The sequence below is a fragment of the Coniophora puteana genome, assembly GCF_000271625.1.
Source record: "Coniophora puteana RWD-64-598 SS2 unplaced genomic scaffold CONPUscaffold_14, whole genome shotgun sequence".
Taxonomy (NCBI): domain Eukaryota; kingdom Fungi; phylum Basidiomycota; class Agaricomycetes; order Boletales; family Coniophoraceae; genus Coniophora; species Coniophora puteana.
In genome coordinates, this window is record NW_006913066.1 from 758,201 (window position 1) to 775,211 (window position 17,011).

Sequence of the window (17,011 nt, forward strand, 5' to 3'; positions counted from 1 at the left end):
GACAACTTCAGTCCCCCATTTCCTCTTCGTCCCGGCGGCATATCACTCCCACTTCGCTTCGAAGCGCGGTGGATATGACAGGTCGGTTCTTTGCGGATAGGCCACCCGGTCCATCCCACGATACTAAATAGAAATATCGCCATGAGCTTGGCACGATGTCGCGTTGAAGCGGATCTTAATATGGTAACGACATGCGGTAGCAAAAGCGGTTATCGTTTTCGGCTCGCTTGGCCGTGTACCTCCCGCAATGTCTCGGTCAGGGGTGGGTACGTACCGACAATACTTTTATCCTTGCATCAGGACATCATCGCGACAGTGGTCCTGCGTTGCGGTTGGTTGCATCACCGAAACCCCTCTCAGAGCCGAGTCGGATGCGTGGACCGGAGCGTGCAGAGGAAAAAAGAATCCGCGTGCTAAATTGCTCCGTTTCTGACATGCGCGCCCATGTTCCGAACAGCAATGATAAGGTTCACCTAGTGACGCTTAGGCTGAATTGGCAAATGACACATTCGACAGGAACACGAACATTGCTCCTGGAGCGCGGTCTCAATTACTTCAAAGGTTGGCGGTGCATCGAAAGCGCGAGGCGCCTCCCGTCAAGCTCTTTCAGAGTCCCCGTCTTGCCTCCACTCCATCTCGAGGGGCTTCTCTCGTTTTTCTGACTTAGGCGCCTTACACTCCAGGCGATTATTCATTGTGCCTGTAGCTTTTGGGCCCTCGCTCTTGGCACATTCCTGACCCAGGACAATCTTGTCGAAGGCACCTCTTTGCCCTGCCTCCCCAACAACTGGCTGTGTCAAACATGTCGGACGACACGACATTTCGCGTATCCCCGTATGCGCCTGCTAACGAAACGGCGTACGACATTTGGTATGAGAAGTGTAATCTAGACGGCGCCATCCTTGCGTCTGTTGCATACGGTGCGTCTCCATCCTTCATTTATCGGTCTGCCCCTTCCAATCAGGCACAGCCCACCTCCCCTGTCGATCTGTTACTGACACTGTGGCGCTCCATGCTCTCTGTTTGTAGGTGTACATGCAACACTTTTTTTCTCCGCAGCAACAGCGCTTTGGGAGCAGCGTCGCTCGACGCCGCGACGGACGTGGGCCCTGCTCGCGTACATAAGCGCTCACTTCATTATGGGCACCATCGCATTCGGCCTCAATGCCAAGTTCAACGAGATGACGTTCATCGACAATCGCGACTTTCCTGGAGGGCCGAATGGGTATTTCATTGCGGAGCAGGATAACTGGGTGCAATTTGTGAACTATGTTCTCTATATCGTCATTGCGTGGTTGCAAGACGCGCTGTTGGTGCGTCTATGTCTTCATGCGGAGTGATCTGTGATAATTGACTAATGATTTGCAGATTTACCGGTACTATGTCTTCTGGAACGAAAATCGCTGGATGCTCATCGTCCCTTGTTGCCTCTACCTCGTCTCCATCGGTGAGCGCGCCACTCTTCTATAAATACCCTCTACATCGCCTTGCTTACCCAAATTCAATCATTGATACCACTCCACCCCCAATCACACGACTATGCGGATACGCAGTGATGGGCAGTCTGACACTCGCGCAAATCAACACGCCCACGTCGGGCGTCTGGGCGGGGACGACGGTCAATTTCTTCACGGCGTTTTGGGCGGTCGAGATCACGACAACGATCTTCCTCACGGGCCTTATCATCGGGCGCCTACTCTGGATGCGCCGTCGCATCCGCCAAGTCGTCGGCACACGCCACCAGACGCCGTACCTCAGCGTCGCGGCGATGCTCGCCGAATCAGGGATTATGTTCTCGGTCGGAGGGCTTGTATTCGTGATCAGCTACGCGGCGAACAGTCCGTTCCAGAATATGGTGTTGAATATGGTCGGGCAGATTCAGGTGAGTTGCTCTGCTTCGCTTCCCTCTGCGAAACGAAACACCAAGTCTAAAGCTGACTCGCATTTGCTTCCCCAGTCGATCGCACCAGACCTGATCATCCTTCGCGTTGCCCGTGGGCAGGGTCTCACACGCGCGAAGCTCGACGACGCGTCGATGACGCTGAAGAACTCGTCGGCCGGCAGCGGTCGTCACAAGCCCATGCATAGCGGCGGTGGCGGTTCCCTCTCAGTGCCGATGAGCACGTTCCATGCTGCGTCGGGAAAGCGTCACAGCGACTCGTTTTTCACGGAGACAGCGAATTACGACACGACGCTCGACCCTGTAAGCGAGACTATGTTTATCCCGCCTACTATCGTGGAACAAGAGACGGACGGAAAGAGCTCAGTGATGCTAATTGGACATGCGGCATAAAGCTAGTGTGCTCGCGGTTGGCTGAGGTGCTGATACCCTCGAGAGATGCTGTTTTTGTGATATGGACAGAGTTGATGCGTTATCTCTTTTGCATTATTTATTGAATCAAGACCCGCTTCCTTCGTGGATACATAGGCTTCCAATGCTACGCCAGAATACTCATACTGTCGTTACCGTACTGCACAGTCCCCTGTGATGGAATGTTTACAGATCACGAATTTGCCTGTTGGTACTTCTCAGCAGCATCATACACTGCCGTCCAGTCTTTGCATACGTAGTCTGTTCTGAATTCGACCGTGCTGAGGTAGAAACGTTAGAGGGGGTCGATACTACGAAATGACGGGTCCTTACTGTGGCTGATCGAAGAAGGGTGTTATAGCAGGCTCCAGCTTTGAGTCCGCGAGGCACAATATCGACTGCCGTAGATAGTTTAGACAATGTCTGCCGAGAGGCGTTTCGCGCCGTCGCTCGGCGTAGTCCTCGCGAAGGACCTCAAGGCAGCGGAGCTGGTGGAAGAGCGTGACGGTGTATGGCACTTTCTCCATAGTACCGTTTGGTCCGTCAAGCGGCACGGACACAGTGTGCCCACCAGACGGGAGTAGTGAGAGAAACTCGGCCGATGACTGGGTCTCATTCATCTGCAGGCGGGCCGTGTTGTGCATCGTCATACCCACGGGGCGGCTGCGTGCGACACCGTCGGTGAGGCGGTAACAGGCAGGTTTGAATGGTGATACTAGAACAATGTCAGTACATGTCATGGACACACCGAGGGGCAAAGGCTAACAGTGACACTCATTAGCTGTCGCGATTTCATGCGATGCGCGCGTGTTGAGAGCGAGAAGGACGAAGAGCAGCGTGACAAGAGCAGCGGCGACCGAGATGAGGGGCCGCTTCGTCGCTAGCTCGGTAATGGTCATGCCAGAGACCTATCGGAACAATGGTGCATGAGTCTATAGAGCGTCAAATGAGCATAGCGCAAGGTGAAGATGCTCCGACGCCTAGGCTCGAGGCCGAATAGCGAGAGGCACTGCCATGAAACAACCAACACACCTTTTGTGACCAGGTGAGAACTTTGTGTGGGCAAGGACCCACGCAGCAGAGCGACCAGGTGCAATGGTGAGATGAGCGCGCTTTATGCGACAACCTGCTCAAAAGTTTGCCAGCTACTAGGAGGCCTATCGGCGTTGGTGGAAAGCGTGAGCACGAAACGCAACGATGAACATGGGCGAATGAAGGCCAAATGGTGGGATGGTCGATTTTTGGCTAGCAATGCTTCCGTGAAACCCGGGAGGAATCCCAGGTTACTCATCCATTTTCGGACAGAGCTGATCGAGATCTGAGTCTCTCCGCCTCTTAGTACCCACACACCCGCCTATGCTTACTTACTGAGATCACTGAGACCACTTGCACTACTTGGAAAGCGTATGCGAACATGGGTCCATCCTCAGCTGACTATGCTCGCTTGCCTAGTGCATCAGATGAAGACAGTGAGCAGGATATATTCATCTCATCCAGCGTTAAAGCTGAGGGACTGACCGCAAGCACAGTCGAGCTCGTGGAACAGCCCTATCGCAGGACAGAGAAATTCAAGCGCGTAGATAAACCGACTCTCTTCCTTGGCCTTGGCGTCGCGGCCTGCTTTCTCCTGACCCTCGTCAACACCATCTACTTCATTCGTACTCCCTCCTTTTCACCCAATCCATGGAGCACCGCCAACAACTTCGCAGGTGCCTCTCTCCCGCGACCCAACCAGTTCGTCGGACTGGATAAGGTCGACCGCAATCGCTCAGGCTTCGTGACACCACCTCCATTCATGAATCGTGTGTCCGTCCTCACGCAAGTGAGCAGCGAGCACCCGGACTATGTTTATCCAGATGGACAGCGGCAGTGGTACTCGTTCCGCGGGACAGTCAGTCCCAGCGACAAGCCATTCTTGGTCAATCAGACTGTGGGTGCACTGAACTGTCTCATACTCTTATGTACCCCACACCATGACCAGCACCTTGTGTCGCGATTTGGTTTCGTCTCATACACACTCTTACGAGCCGTGTTCGCTCATTTACCCCCACAGACATCCACAATCGCCCAGTTCCGCACTCTCGACTTTGGCATGGAAAATTGCGAAGTTGCCGTACGCGTTCTACCGCAGGACATTCTCGACGCTGAAACTGACCTGCGGCCGGGGTTCAACCGCACCTTCATCTCCTCACGTCCAAACGAACCCTTGCCGATCTCGGTATATGAGCTGCACATGGACAAGCCTCTCGACGTGCGGACGCTCTCATGGCGGACGAAGCCCGAGCGGGGCAAGTTCCTCGGTGTGTTGCTTGTGGGTGTAGGTGTGGAGGCGGAGTTACAGACGATAAGCTGTCCGCAGGACTCGTTGCAGACATTTGAGTTCATATGTGACGAGCAGCAAGAGGAGGCTTGTTCGTTGGAGTGGTGGCAGGACGAGCACGAGAGCCTAGGTAAGCAAACGCATCTCAACATGTGACTGCTCTCGCTGACCCATTACCCAGGTGTCTTCTTGAAGCAGAGCTCGTCGATACCGGACTGGAGTCCTTAGTGAAGGTATTTTGTTTTATTCTGCTGAATCTCTTCTACGATATAATTAGATCTTGTATGACCATCATTGGTGTACGTGTCCCGCATACAATACGTATCCCGTCACCACTGCGGGATGCAAAGACAATAAAAGCATCACAGCAAAACAGCCAATCTTGCCGGACGTGCCAGTAATTTGGATGCCCTCGCTCGCATTTGCGCAGGGAGAGCGTACACGCGCTGAAATGAGTGGAGCTAAACACGTAGAATCCTTGTCTTCAGCGCGACCAGTATGATGCGTCCGTATACTGTAGTATGTGAGGTTGTAGGACGGTCCAGCTCCGCGCAGAAAATGCTCGGCAAATAACGGCAAGCTAAGCCTCCTGTTGATGTCCATCTTAACCTCGATATCACATATCTGAGTGAGAAGAGTATTGGTATATAACAAACTAAACTGCCGTATTACACGTTAAATCTTAAAGAGATTGACTACAAAGGCACAGCACCCTGACCGAACACCTCCGCGTGAATGCGACTCGGCCCAATACCTTTCGCCTTCAGCTTGCTCCCTATCTCCACCATAAATCGCTCGGGTCCGCAGAGATAGTAATGCGCGTTATAGTTATCAAGGTGCAGCAGCGGCTCAACGCAGTCGAGATCCATGCGTCCTCGGAAGTCGTACTCCTCGCCCTCGACTTCTTCCGCCGAGGGCGCCGAGTAAAAGATCGCGCTGCGCACCTGCTCAGGGCGCGACTTGAGCAGACGACGGACCTCCTTGCGGAGCGGGTGGAGGGCGCGCGAGCGGACGACCTGGATCCAGCTCACGAGGCGGCGGGCTTCAGATTCGGTGGTGTGCTCGAGGATTGTGTGCAGCATTGAGGCTAGCGGAGTGACGCCGACGCCGGCTGAGATGAGGACGGCAGGGCCGTTGGTGTCGTCGAGGAAGAAGTCGCCGAAGGGAGCTGTGACCTCGATGGTGTCCCCCTCATTCAGCTTGTCGTGCAGCAGGTTCGACATCCAGCCGAGGTGGCCGGCCTGGGACACGTCGACTTCGCCTGTGGCAGGGTCAACGGCACGTACGCCTGCGTCGCGCTTGACAGATATGCGGAAGTAGTCCGGGTGGTGGGAGTCAGAGAGGGAGTATCTAGAAGGTTATGTTAGCGGCGTGAGATCCAATGTACAGAGATGGTACGCACTGTCGAGATTGTAGGACGCCAAGTTCGGTGATGTATTTCTGAACTGAGATGTACTGTCCAGGGCGATGAACGGGGAGTGGCGTGCGATCCTTCGGCGCGAGATAAAACGATGTGACATCATCTGCCTCCTTGATCTTCTTGTCGACAACGAACTCTTTCCATCCCTCCCAGCCAGCTTGTCGGTAAAGCGCAGACTCGCGATCAATAAGGAGGTGCGCGAGCTGCCAGTATGCGGCGACCCATGCCTCGTACAACTCGCCCTTGAAGACGTCCGCACCGAGAACGTCGGCAATTGCCTTCAAGAGGTTCGACCCAATGATCGCATACTGGTGCGGAACAACGTGTAAAGACGCGTGCTTGTTGCAAAGGCGATCGACTACAGGTATGATGGGCGTGAGGTCGTCGATGTTTGCTGCGTACGCATAGACCGCGCGTGCTAGGGCCTCAGCCTGGTCGCCCCGCTGTGAAGAATCGTGTCAACACCTATTGATGTGAATAGTAAACACGTAGTTACTTGCTGCTTGCTGTGGTTGAACACGTTCTTAAGCTCCGGGTTGCCGTCGAGCATCTGCTTGTAGAAGCGCTTCGTGATCGTAGTACCGTTCTCCTCGAGAATAGGGGCTGTGGCCTTGACCAGTTTTTTCTGAGACTCGGTCAAAGGGCCTGGGTTAGGGAGACCATCAATGCCGCTAGGGATACCCATGTTTTTTTCTGTAGAGCGATAAAGTTAGAGACGGGGTGGCGGAATGTGGGGTGGTAACACACGTTCAGGGTTAAAAGGCAAGTTCGTGTGAAAGAGAATCGTAGAAGAGTGCAGTTCCAGCTTCTGGCTTTGGGAGTTCAGCAACTATATGGCGTTCAAGATCGCGTCGTTAGAAGCCCGTCTTGTCGTTTGCCGTGCGCGAAGCGTAGTATGAACGGCTTTGAACCAATTCCCATCCGAATTTCTCCGAACGCGATACGGGGTTAACATGGCGCCCCGAAAATGTAACGTAATGCAGCGTCATGGGTTGGTCATCATAGAGGGTCGAGACGTCTAGAGGAAGGTGTCGTTGGCTGGATGGTCGTAGCTCATCGGATGACGGAGGAAAGCGGGTCGGATGGGTAGACTCAATGCGCGATTGATCGGCCGTCGGTGTCAGCTCGGTGAGGCCCACTCATCGTTCGGGGACAGACGGCAGCGAGTGTATTGCGAATGGCGACTGTAAATCGTATCACTTTCGCCCTGGAAGGCCGAAGGTCCTGCGATGTACCTGGAAGTTAGCTCTAACCCGCAAAAGCCGCGGTCAAAGGTGCATATACTTACTAAGAATTGTCCGTGTTTCAGAGAACACGGTGATCGGAGAGTCCGACAAGAAGCAAAGAGCTGGCTTCAGCTAGCCAGATCGCTGCTAAAGCGTATCTTTCACCGTTCAGCTTCGGTATCGGGAGGGCAAGCCAGCTGTCGGATCACCCAGTCCATGGAGGTTTGGAGGGCCATGTGAACGCAGATATTCAAGAAGAATCATTTCGATGTTGAAGTTGACATTATTCAATATGGCGATGGTAATGGTAAGTAGGAGGTTATCGACCCGAATGTGCTTATTCTCCGCCATGGGCAACGACATGGAAGACTCGGAGATTCCGGGGCCCCCGGCTACTCGCCGGCAAATTCAGCTCCGCTTCGGCTAACTCGCGTGCAACACCGCTGGCGTCACCAATCGATCTCCATCTTGAACTTCTTCTCCACCGGCTGTGCTTTTGTGAGCCCAGGTGAGCCCTCGTGCACTCGTGCACTCGTGCCTTGGCAACAACCTAAATTAAGGATCGACGCCTATCGACGCCTCGCGTTGTTATGCAGTTCATGCAGGTCCTGTCAGGGCGCAAGGAGGCGCATTGAAGGCAGGCAGCATTCTGCATCAGCGACGAGGCTGTACTGGCAACAAGTGAGGTCACAAGGGGTGGTTTGGACATCCCAGCCTTAAAGCACTACCATCAGCACACATATATAGAGGGCAGGTTTCAGCCCAGAGGTCTCCCATCTCGCTTGAGCGCATCCCACCACTGGCAGCCAGCATATCACTCATAACCTCAGACCACCCATACATCATGGAGATTGTCGAGACTGTCCTCGCTATCGCTGCTTCTCTCGTTCTCTTCTAGAGGAGATCGTCGCGTCCAAAACACCCCGAAGGTGTGTGGATTTACTTCCGTTGTGAAGTGTTGCTGAACACGGAGGTAGATTGTACGCGAGTGACAAACACTCGACAGAAAACCCACATTTGAATTCAGTTTCCCTTCTCCGTCATACTGTTATGTCTGCGACGACGCTTCTATGATTACAGGGAACGACGCCTTATCTTTATTGTAAGTCTACCTCGGCGTTGAGGTCCGTGCTGTTATTCACTAACATGATCCGTCTTGCAGTGTTTCATCTATCCCTTGGACCAACAAAACCGCGGACACTGAGCTGTACTAGTACTCATGCCACCCATATCATTTACATTTTTTTTTACTTCGCACCATCTCATTTGCACCACTTCGCTACTTCATTTCATATGTACGCATACAATATAACATGTTTTATAACATCGACGAGTGCCAATGTTAATCAAGTTCATCTGGGAAGACTCGCCGGTGCTATACTGACCTGATGATAAGGTGACCACAACCGTTGCTTCGAAGCATGTGCAACATAAGCTACTATGAAACAGCTAAATATGTACATGTCGTGAGAGCATGAAGACTTACTAGCGTCGCTCTGCTAAATGCGACTCGAGCGTTCACATCATCAATATATACGTGGCCGCAATAACAAAATAGCAATATATTCTTACATAGCTAACATACATCTCCCTTGATCCTGTTGAAAGATCTGAGCTCCCGTATCGTACATCGGTGGAACGAAAAATCGTTATCAAGCAGACGCCGCCTACAACCTCATAACAGACCACTTGAGAAGCCACCACGACTTCTTCCCCCAAAGCTGTTCATTTGCCAAGTCGGGACGAACATACGTGCTCGCATCCTCGAGCTCTGCCTTCACCTCCACCGTGCCTTTCGGGAACACCACACCGTCCCACAGCTCCTTCCATGTCTCGCGCGAGTGGCAGAACATCTGGACTTGCTCAGGCCCGGGCGGACCGTATGTCTGGAAGGACGCCTCAGGGAGACCAGCGTGCGCACCGAAGATGATCGAGCCTGGCTCGGCAGAGAGCAGGCCTGCGAGGCGGGAGGCGAGGTCGGCTTGTTTCTCCTTCGAGAAGAGGTGGAAGAAGGCGGACGCGTGGATCGCGGAGACATGCCCACGCAGAGGGTTCACGGAGGTGATCGAGGACAAGTCCTTCGGACGCGAAGAGGGCGGCGGCGTCGAGGTGTCTGGTAAAGAGAGCATGGCATCGTCGAATACATCGCCAGCGATGAACTTGGCTGGGAATGTTTGAGGGTTGGACTTGAAGAGCTCGTGTCCGAGGTCCCAGAACTCTGTAAGATATAAGTTTGAGAATTGGCTGAAGGGGAAAATCTGGGATAAGGCGCACCTTGATGCAGATCAAAGGCCACCACATTCTCTGCAGGGAAACCGTCCAAGACGGGCTTCCGCGCGTCATTTCCAACTAAAAGATGCGTTCACCAAGGGCTCTTCAATGGGACGATGAATACATACAACAGCAACCTGCATCGATGAGAATGGCTCCAGGACGTTCTCGGCCAAGCTTGAGAACATGCGCATATGCAGCAGGCGACTGCGACGATATCTTCAGCCTGAATAAGGAGAACCGTGGTCAATGACAGACTTGTTGGAGATGGAACGAACACCTGCTGGGTGAAAGCAAACCGGACAATGCACCAGTATGGGAAGACCTGGGAGCCTGATGAGCGAACTCAAGCAGAAAACGCGTGTGGGAGCTCACCTCATACGCCTTCTTCTGCACGGCAATGATTTGCTTCTTGAGCTCATTGTCGTCGGTGATCCCAGTTTGAGCCTTGAAGAACGCGCTCTCGTTCGGCTTGAGATTGTAGTACCTGTCGTCGAGAAGCTCCTTGTCCTTTATGACATAGTCTTTCTCGACGTTGGGAGTTGAGTTGGACATCGTCGTGTAATAGAGAGAAAGGAAGTTTGGCTGAGGTCGTTGTGCAATGTAGGATGGAGTGCAATGCCGTTTCGCTCCAGGCTTTATACTGAACCCTGGTGGACACAATAGAGGACAAGCAAGACCACACCGCGGCGTACGTGGCGATGGAACGATGGCGTAGAATACTAGTGAAGTCCCGCATCCGAGCGCAGGAAGCGAGCCGCAGCTCGAGCATTTGAAGTGACTCGACAAGAACTTTGTTTAATGGTAGGCACCCTTTTGTTAGTCAAGAGGCATAACGCGAATTGCCTACGAGTGTACGCGCGTCCTCGACTAAAAATTGTTTCACCAGGAAAGCCCGCGGTGAAGAAAGTGGTGTGTGAGCGTATCTAGAAGCGATTTATCTAGGCCCAGCATATTTATATCGTGCTGTGGCCATACATGAGGGCTAGACAGATTGCATAGAGAGGTCGTGGTGGACGTGAAGCACAGAGACGCGCTTCGCTCGAATACACTCCCAAGACTCAGGGGCTTACTGCCTAGATAAGGCGAAGGTGGCTGTGCCAAAATGTCATCCGTTTTCCTAATCGCAAGCTCGACGTTCTTCAGTGAACGTTTGAACAATCGTCAGCATGGACGTGTCTAATATCCTTGCAGCGCATGCTGCCAAATTGTGCGTAACCCTTTCGTTAAAGGTTGCTCCATGCTGAGGGTGCTTCAGTCAGTCAGTCACAGTCGAGAAGGAGATCCCGCTTGACATCGACGCCGGCTTTCTTACTGTGACGGACCTTAATCCCGTCGACGAGGAGAGCTACAAGTACGCTCGCTTCACTCTTTCAGAGCTCTGTTATATATTATGCCTATTGATCTTATTCCTTTTTAGCGCTAACCTCGAGGAATACCTCCAATCCACCGCCCGAGACGGCATCCAAGCCCTCATATCCTCCCTTTACTCCCTCCCCGCAAAACTCTCGCCCGACGGGCCCCTCGCACAGCTCCCCGCACCGACGACAGCGCTCCCACGAGCGAAACCTCTCCCAAAGCCGAAAGTGCCTACAAAGTGGGAGCGCTTCGCAGCTGCCAAGGGCATTCAACAGACTAAGCGGGACCGCAAGGTGTGGGACGAGGAGCGCCAGGAGTGGGTCAACCGCTGGGGGAAGGACGGGAAGAACAAGGACAAGGAGGAGCAGTGGATCCACGAGGTGCCTGCGAATGCCGGTGAGTTTCATTCTCTCAGCTCCGTCTCGTTTACCTCAAACCTATCCATGGCCCGCGTACTGAGTGTATGCGCATCGACTCTCCCCATTCATCATCTCATCATTTTCCTCGTGCGGATTCTCACTATGATATGTTGCATGCAGACGTGAACTTCGACCCCGTCAAAGACGCACGCGACAAGCGCAAGGCCCGCGTCGCCAAAAACGAGCGCCAGCAACTGCAAAATGCCGCCCGCTCGCAAACCACCCAGACCGATCGCGAAGAGCGGAAACGCGGTATCGAGCGCACGCTCGCCAGCACGCGGGCGAGCACCGCGAGCATGGGCCGCTTCGACAAGGAGCTTGAGGGCGAGAAGAAGCTGCGTGGAATTAAACGCAAGGTGCGTTCGCCCCATCCGTGCTTTGATGGCCGCACACTGACAACCGTTTGTGAGCACAGTTTGAGCCCAATGAAACCCCGGCTGGGCGAGAAAAAGAGGCATCGCTAGCCATTCTTGCCCGAATTGAGGGGGACACCAAGCGGGTCAGAAAAGAAAAAGGAGGTGGGGACAACGTCGTCAATGTGCGCAAGGCCATCCGCGGTGCCAGCAAGGGTAGGGGTGGGGTTGCTCTCGGACGAGACTCTGCAAAAGGGGCCAGGGGCGGCTCAAAACAAAAGAGGGGCGGCAAGAGATAGTTTTCACTCCCTCATGCTCGTACGTTGTTGTACTCGGCCTTACTGTAGCAATGCTATCATCGCACGTTATTGTTCCAAGTGGTTCATCGATTGCTTGTACGACCATATTACATAGCAAACCATAGTGCTACATAAGGATACTATACCCATAGACCTTGTTGTAAAATGACAGAATGTGCTAAGGCACCATCGTACCGCGCCACCGCGCTATACTCACCGATTTCCACCATCACTAGTACCTACTTCGAAGCCGTCTCGACAGGCAGCCGGCTCATGACCGCGCGCCCATCGTCAATCCAATCCTGCTTCACCAGCTTCTCCCTGTCCGTGTAATATAGCCTATAGACAAGCTTGATCGTGCCCTCGCTGACGCCCGCGACGCTGCTGATGTCGCGCGCCGACTTGGCCTTGCCAAGTAGATGACACGTGAAGTAGATCGCCCCGCCCGCGATCGAGACGGGGCTGCGTCCGTCCGCAATGCCGTGCTTGCGCGCGGCGACAATGATGTCGCCGCATATCGACTGCACGTTCGCGGGCAGGTCGAGGTGGTTGCAGTACCGCACGAGCAGATTCTCCGGGCCCGTCGACGGTGACGGATGGATCGACGCTCCGCCGCTCCCCGAGCCGGGGGTGAGGTTGAACGCCTGCTCGAGCGCCTTGTAGCACTGTCCGAGCGTCTTCTTCGAGACATTGGTGAGGTTGCAGATCTCGCGGAACGTCCGCGGCACGTGGGCCTGGCGGCACGCTATGAAGATGCACGCGGCGATGACGGCCTCGAGCGGCTTGCCGCGGAGGAGCTTTTCCTCGTCGGAGCGCTTGTAGAGCTGCTTGGCGATGTCGCTGATCGTTTTGGGGAGCGAGAACTGGTCGCACCAGCCACCAATGTCACGGAACGCAGTGAGGAGGTTGCGCTCGGAGCGCGAGCTCTGCGAGCGGGACGCGGCACGCTGCAGCTCGCGCGCTATGCCCGAGCCACCGTCGCGGAAGCTGATAACGGTGTCGAGCTGCTCCATGCCCTCGAGAAGTGGGTCTGACGCCGCACCGACACGAGACGGATCGTCTCCTTCGTCATTAGCGAACGTCTACTCCACGTTAGTAAGACGTCTTTCAAAAAAGAGGTTTGGGATAAAAACGGGAGGCTGTGTCTACATACCCTCCACTCGCTGCGCGTGTCGACGACCCGGTCTCCCAGCACCAAGCCACAGTTGCCACACACCAAGTCTCCACTCCCAAACTCTTCAACAATGTGCGGGTTTGGGTCCCTACAATCCGGACAGATAAGGCGGACAGCGAGGTCGGGCCCGTAAATGGGCTGCTGAGTCTTCGGCGTGTGCTGCGCAAGAGGAAAAGGCTGCGCAAATGCAGAAGCCATAGTTTTCAGACGTTTAAAGCGGGAGTATAGGGCGAGAAAGAGATGGGATGCAGGAGAAGCCTAGACGTGAAGCTGTTGAAGGCTAGAGGGGAGTAGGAACGTCTGCTCGAGAACTGGCTGGCCTGGGACTGGTTGGCATTATAAATCACAGCTTGTTGGAAAAGAGTGGCATTAGTGGCTCGCAAGAACATACCGAGGGTATCAGAGTCTATGCCTTGTCCAACAGAAAGTAGGTACTAACGGTTGTCTTCAGAAATGACAGCGGCTGGCGACGACGGTAGTGGTGGTTGAGGACAAAAGAGCCTAACGTCGTCCATGGCCAGCGGAGCTCTGAACAGTCCGAAACGCTGACTCAGCATGGAGCGGAGTGTGAATCTCTGTCCGCGGGTCTCGGCCCGGCCTCAACGTTTTCGCGGCAAACTCAGAGCGTAGACTGTTCCAGCACTTTCTGTCGGGCAGCAAAAGTCTGATCGTTGACCAGTTCATAGGCATGGTGTATCAAAGAAGAGCTACATCGATGTATCAAAAAGTCATAATTAGAATCAAGCAGTTTAGCCAAGAGAGTAAAAACGAAAAGAGCAAAGCACGACAAAAACGGGGGAAGATGATGAGAGCATGCAACGGAGTCAGTGGACAGAGCATCCATGGAGTTTGGTATGAGGTTGTATGTGTGTGTGTATGTAACGTATCGCGTGAGTCAAAGATAGCGAGCAATAAAGAAACAGGGGCCTAACGTGTGCCAAAAGTATGTAGAAGCCCCACCGTGGCAAGCAAGAAGCGAAACAATCAAAGAAACGAGTCAAGAAACGACAACAGAGCGACCAGCACCATGCTAGTAGTACACCGCGGAACCCGCATGCGGGTCGGCATTGTACATCTCGTACTGCGGCATCTGTCCAGCATCGTAGTACTGCGGGTAATGGTACTGCTCTGGATAATAGTATGGCTGCTGGTACGACCCGTAGTAACCCGGGTCTGTATGCTCACCGTTCGCCTCCAGAGCGGATACGCTGGGGTACGTCACATCCTCTCCTGTCTCGCCTGACTCCTGGTCGACGGAGTGGTACGCAGCACCGCCCTCTTCCGCAGCAGGTGTGGCAACAGCGCTCGTCGGCTCGAAAGCCGCTGCGCTTGTCCGAAGCGTGGATGGGCGGTGCTGGTGCATCTTGCTCGCGGACTTGCCTTCCATCGCTCCCGGTGGACGAATCTCGACGCGCGAGCTCTGGCGGGGGAAAGAAAATATCGGGGCTCCCGACATTGGATCCATATATCCGCTCATAGGAGGGGTATGGGATGGTGCATAGAACTCGCCAGAGGCGTTCGAATGGTGATGCATGTGGCCAGGCACAAAAGGAGGGGGAGGAGGCATCATGGGCGGAGGGGTGTAAACGGCGGAGGGGTGGTGATGGTGGTGAATATACACAGGACGGCCAGTAGCAAGTTCGTATGGCATGCCATGTTGGTTCATAGCAATACCAGGAGGAAGCATTGACGGCGGATAACCGTACGGTGATCCATACGGAGGAGATGGCTGGGGAGCAGGCGAGAAGACCGTTCGAAGGGGAGGGACTTGTGGGAGTATTCTGGTAGGCTCAGATGACTTGGCGGGCGCATTGTCTTCATCAACCTCGGGAGCGGGGGTTTCTAGCTTATCCTCGACAGGGGACTTGACCTGTAGCTGTGAGGTTTCGCGCATAATGTGATCCGCAATTTGAATCGATGGACGTGAGACATGTTCGTCGGATGGAGGGGTAGGGGCCACTGCGGGAAGTTCGACAATCGGGCTGTTGGAAGAATTGGCGCCAACAATGGGTGCTGCTTTGGGTGCCAACCCAGGTCGAACAGTGAAGACCTCTTCGAGCGGTGGCTCTACAACCGTCGTAGCGGGCTCGACAGGCACAGCAGGGTCTTCGCTCGCCTTCTCCTTGCCTGATCGCTTAGGAATACGAACGACGAATGCCTTCTCCCCACCTTCAGACGAAACCGTCTGAGCGACCGAGACCTGGCGCTCGTGCCGCTTGCTGCTGCTAGGGACGATGGGAGGTGCACGGATGACGGTGGCGTCGCGACTGGGAAGCCTGACAGCAAAGCCAGCGCCCTGGCCAGGTCGTGGCTTGAGAGCGGCGTCAAAGTAGAGGAACGCCTCGTGTTGTTTGGTCCAAACCCGCTCTGGCTTCATGGCGTACCAGATTCGCCCCGACATGGCGCTGGCATCCGGGCGAGACGAGGGAGTAGGAGAAGACACGAAGCCGCCACGCGCGAACCCACCACGACCACGACCCGTGACGACACCTCGCCCTCGGAACGGGCCGAGGCCGCGAGTAGGCCGAGGAGAACCACGCTGAGACTCGCGCTCTTGCTGTTGCTGCTGCTGAAGTACCCGGCGCTTATCGTCCCTTTTCTTCAGCTCCTCAAAGCCGTCGTGTCCCCACTGTTGGTCGACCTTCGGCGTCTCCGCAGCGAACTCGTCCTGCTCCACAGATTCCGACTCTGGCGCAGGATTGCGCATAGAATCTGATCCACCGAAGAAGCCACCTCTACCCCTGCCTCTACCCCTCTCAAATCCGCCCCTTCCATTCCCGCGGCCTCTCCATCGCCCTCTCCACCAGCCGCTCAGGCTTCGCAAACCCTTGTCCAGCAGCCGATCGTCATGGCCCCAGAACTCTCCCACAGTCGGCACGTAGGACGGATCCGCCTCCAGGCGCTGCTGGTAGGCTTGGCGCGCAGTCTGACCGGGCGGGCGCTTAACGTATGAACCGCCGCGTGTGCGCTGGCCATTATGAGGTCGAGGGGCACCATCGTCATCTTGATCAGCATCAGCCTCCTGTTGAGTGGCATCGGAGTCTGTAGGCGGCGGTGGAGGAACAGTTTTGGGAGGAGGGGCCCGCTTCTGCGACTTGGGCTGCTTGCGAACCGGAACGGCGTGCTTGTCGATGGCTTCGCTGTTCAGCTCGCCGAAATCGATAACGGGTAGGTCGGAAGAGCCATTGGCTGTCTCTTCGGAGGCGACCATCTCTGACCAGTTGCCACTGGGCTCGAAAAAGGGTGTCTGGTCGACCTTGACAGAATGAGCATCGCCGGAGCTCTGGGTGGTGTTGGGCGTCAAAAGGTGCGAGTGTGAGTTTGAATCAGACACAGGCTCTGTATCGGAGTCGGTGGCGGAGTCGACGGAGGATGCGTCGTCTTCAGACTCGGTATCGGTGGCCACCTCTCGCTCAATCTCTTCATCGCTCTCAATGTCCCCCCTGCCCCTGCCCCGCCTGCGAACAACACGGGTCTTGCGAGTGCGATGCGACGCACGAGGTTTGCCTTTATCGATGGTGCTGGTGACGTTTGGGAGAGAAGTGGTTGAAGTTACAGGTGCGGGCATGGCGAATGACTGTCGAAAGAGAAGAGGTGAGATGGGGAAGGAGGCAATGGAGAGATGTGACGTACCTGTCACTTGTTTGCGTTGTGTGATTGGTTTGGATTAAAAAGTGGAAATAAGAAGTTGCAGAAAAAACGAAAAGTACAGTAAAAAAGGGTCTGGTGAGGTGCGCAAGTAAAAGGAGAGAAAGAGGAGGTGAATATATGGCAGAAGACGCTGGATACAGCAACGGAGAGGCGTGTGGAGGTTACAAAGAAAGGCTCGTACGTGGGAATTGCCGAGATTTCACACCCA

General features: G+C 54.6%; 6 protein-coding genes across 6 annotated transcripts; 2 read left to right on the forward strand and 4 right to left on the reverse strand.

The window, feature by feature from the left end:
- The first annotated feature begins 615 nt into the window (after window positions 1-615).
- On the forward strand, window positions 616-3,491 carry CONPUDRAFT_111245 (uncharacterized protein). Its single transcript, XM_007775388.1, has 8 exons — window positions 616-920; window positions 1,030-1,313; window positions 1,369-1,447; window positions 1,554-1,882; window positions 1,958-2,592; window positions 2,645-3,026; window positions 3,078-3,243; window positions 3,344-3,491. Exons 1-5 carry the CDS (start codon window positions 803-805, stop codon window positions 2,291-2,293), a joined length of 1,146 nt encoding a protein of 381 aa, XP_007773578.1. The 5' UTR covers window positions 616-802; the 3' UTR covers window positions 2,294-2,592; window positions 2,645-3,026; window positions 3,078-3,243; window positions 3,344-3,491.
- Window positions 3,492-3,725: 234 nt separating this feature from the next.
- Window positions 3,726-4,859, forward strand: CONPUDRAFT_76705 (uncharacterized protein; the record flags this gene model as incomplete). The annotated part of the gene is made up of 3 exons (XM_007775389.1): window positions 3,726-4,611; window positions 4,633-4,761; window positions 4,813-4,859. 3 exons carry the CDS (start codon window positions 3,726-3,728, stop codon window positions 4,857-4,859), a joined length of 1,062 nt encoding a protein of 353 aa, XP_007773579.1.
- Window positions 4,860-5,326: 467 nt separating this feature from the next.
- Window positions 5,327-6,736, reverse strand: CONPUDRAFT_93014 (globin-like protein; the record flags this gene model as incomplete). The annotated part of the gene is made up of 3 exons (XM_007775390.1): window positions 5,327-5,981; window positions 6,034-6,494; window positions 6,548-6,736. 3 exons carry the CDS (start codon window positions 6,734-6,736, stop codon window positions 5,327-5,329), a joined length of 1,305 nt encoding a protein of 434 aa, XP_007773580.1.
- Window positions 6,737-8,910: 2,174 nt separating this feature from the next.
- On the reverse strand, window positions 8,911-10,103 carry CONPUDRAFT_130924 (uncharacterized protein; the record flags this gene model as incomplete). The annotated part of the gene is made up of 5 exons (XM_007775391.1): window positions 8,911-9,495; window positions 9,552-9,626; window positions 9,677-9,774; window positions 9,833-9,873; window positions 9,924-10,103. The coding sequence occupies 5 exons, from the start codon at window positions 10,101-10,103 to the stop codon at window positions 8,945-8,947; spliced, it is 945 nt and encodes a 314-aa protein (XP_007773581.1). The 3' UTR covers window positions 8,911-8,944.
- Window positions 10,104-11,239: 1,136 nt separating this feature from the next.
- Window positions 11,240-13,634, reverse strand: CONPUDRAFT_84952 (transcription initiation factor IIB). The gene is made up of 4 exons (XM_007775392.1): window positions 13,544-13,634; window positions 13,132-13,478; window positions 11,742-13,060; window positions 11,240-11,682 (listed from the first exon to the last, which is right to left on the reverse strand). Exons 2-3 carry the CDS (start codon window positions 13,348-13,350, stop codon window positions 12,218-12,220), a joined length of 1,062 nt encoding a protein of 353 aa, XP_007773582.1. The 5' UTR covers window positions 13,351-13,478; window positions 13,544-13,634; the 3' UTR covers window positions 11,240-11,682; window positions 11,742-12,217.
- A 292-nt stretch (window positions 13,635-13,926) lies between these two features.
- On the reverse strand, window positions 13,927-16,918 carry CONPUDRAFT_168907 (uncharacterized protein). The gene is made up of 2 exons (XM_007775393.1): window positions 16,786-16,918; window positions 13,927-16,729 (listed from the first exon to the last, which is right to left on the reverse strand). Exon 2 carries the CDS (start codon window positions 16,718-16,720, stop codon window positions 14,183-14,185), a length of 2,538 nt encoding a protein of 845 aa, XP_007773583.1. The 5' UTR covers window positions 16,721-16,729; window positions 16,786-16,918; the 3' UTR covers window positions 13,927-14,182.
- Between the last annotated feature and the right edge of the window lie 93 nt (window positions 16,919-17,011).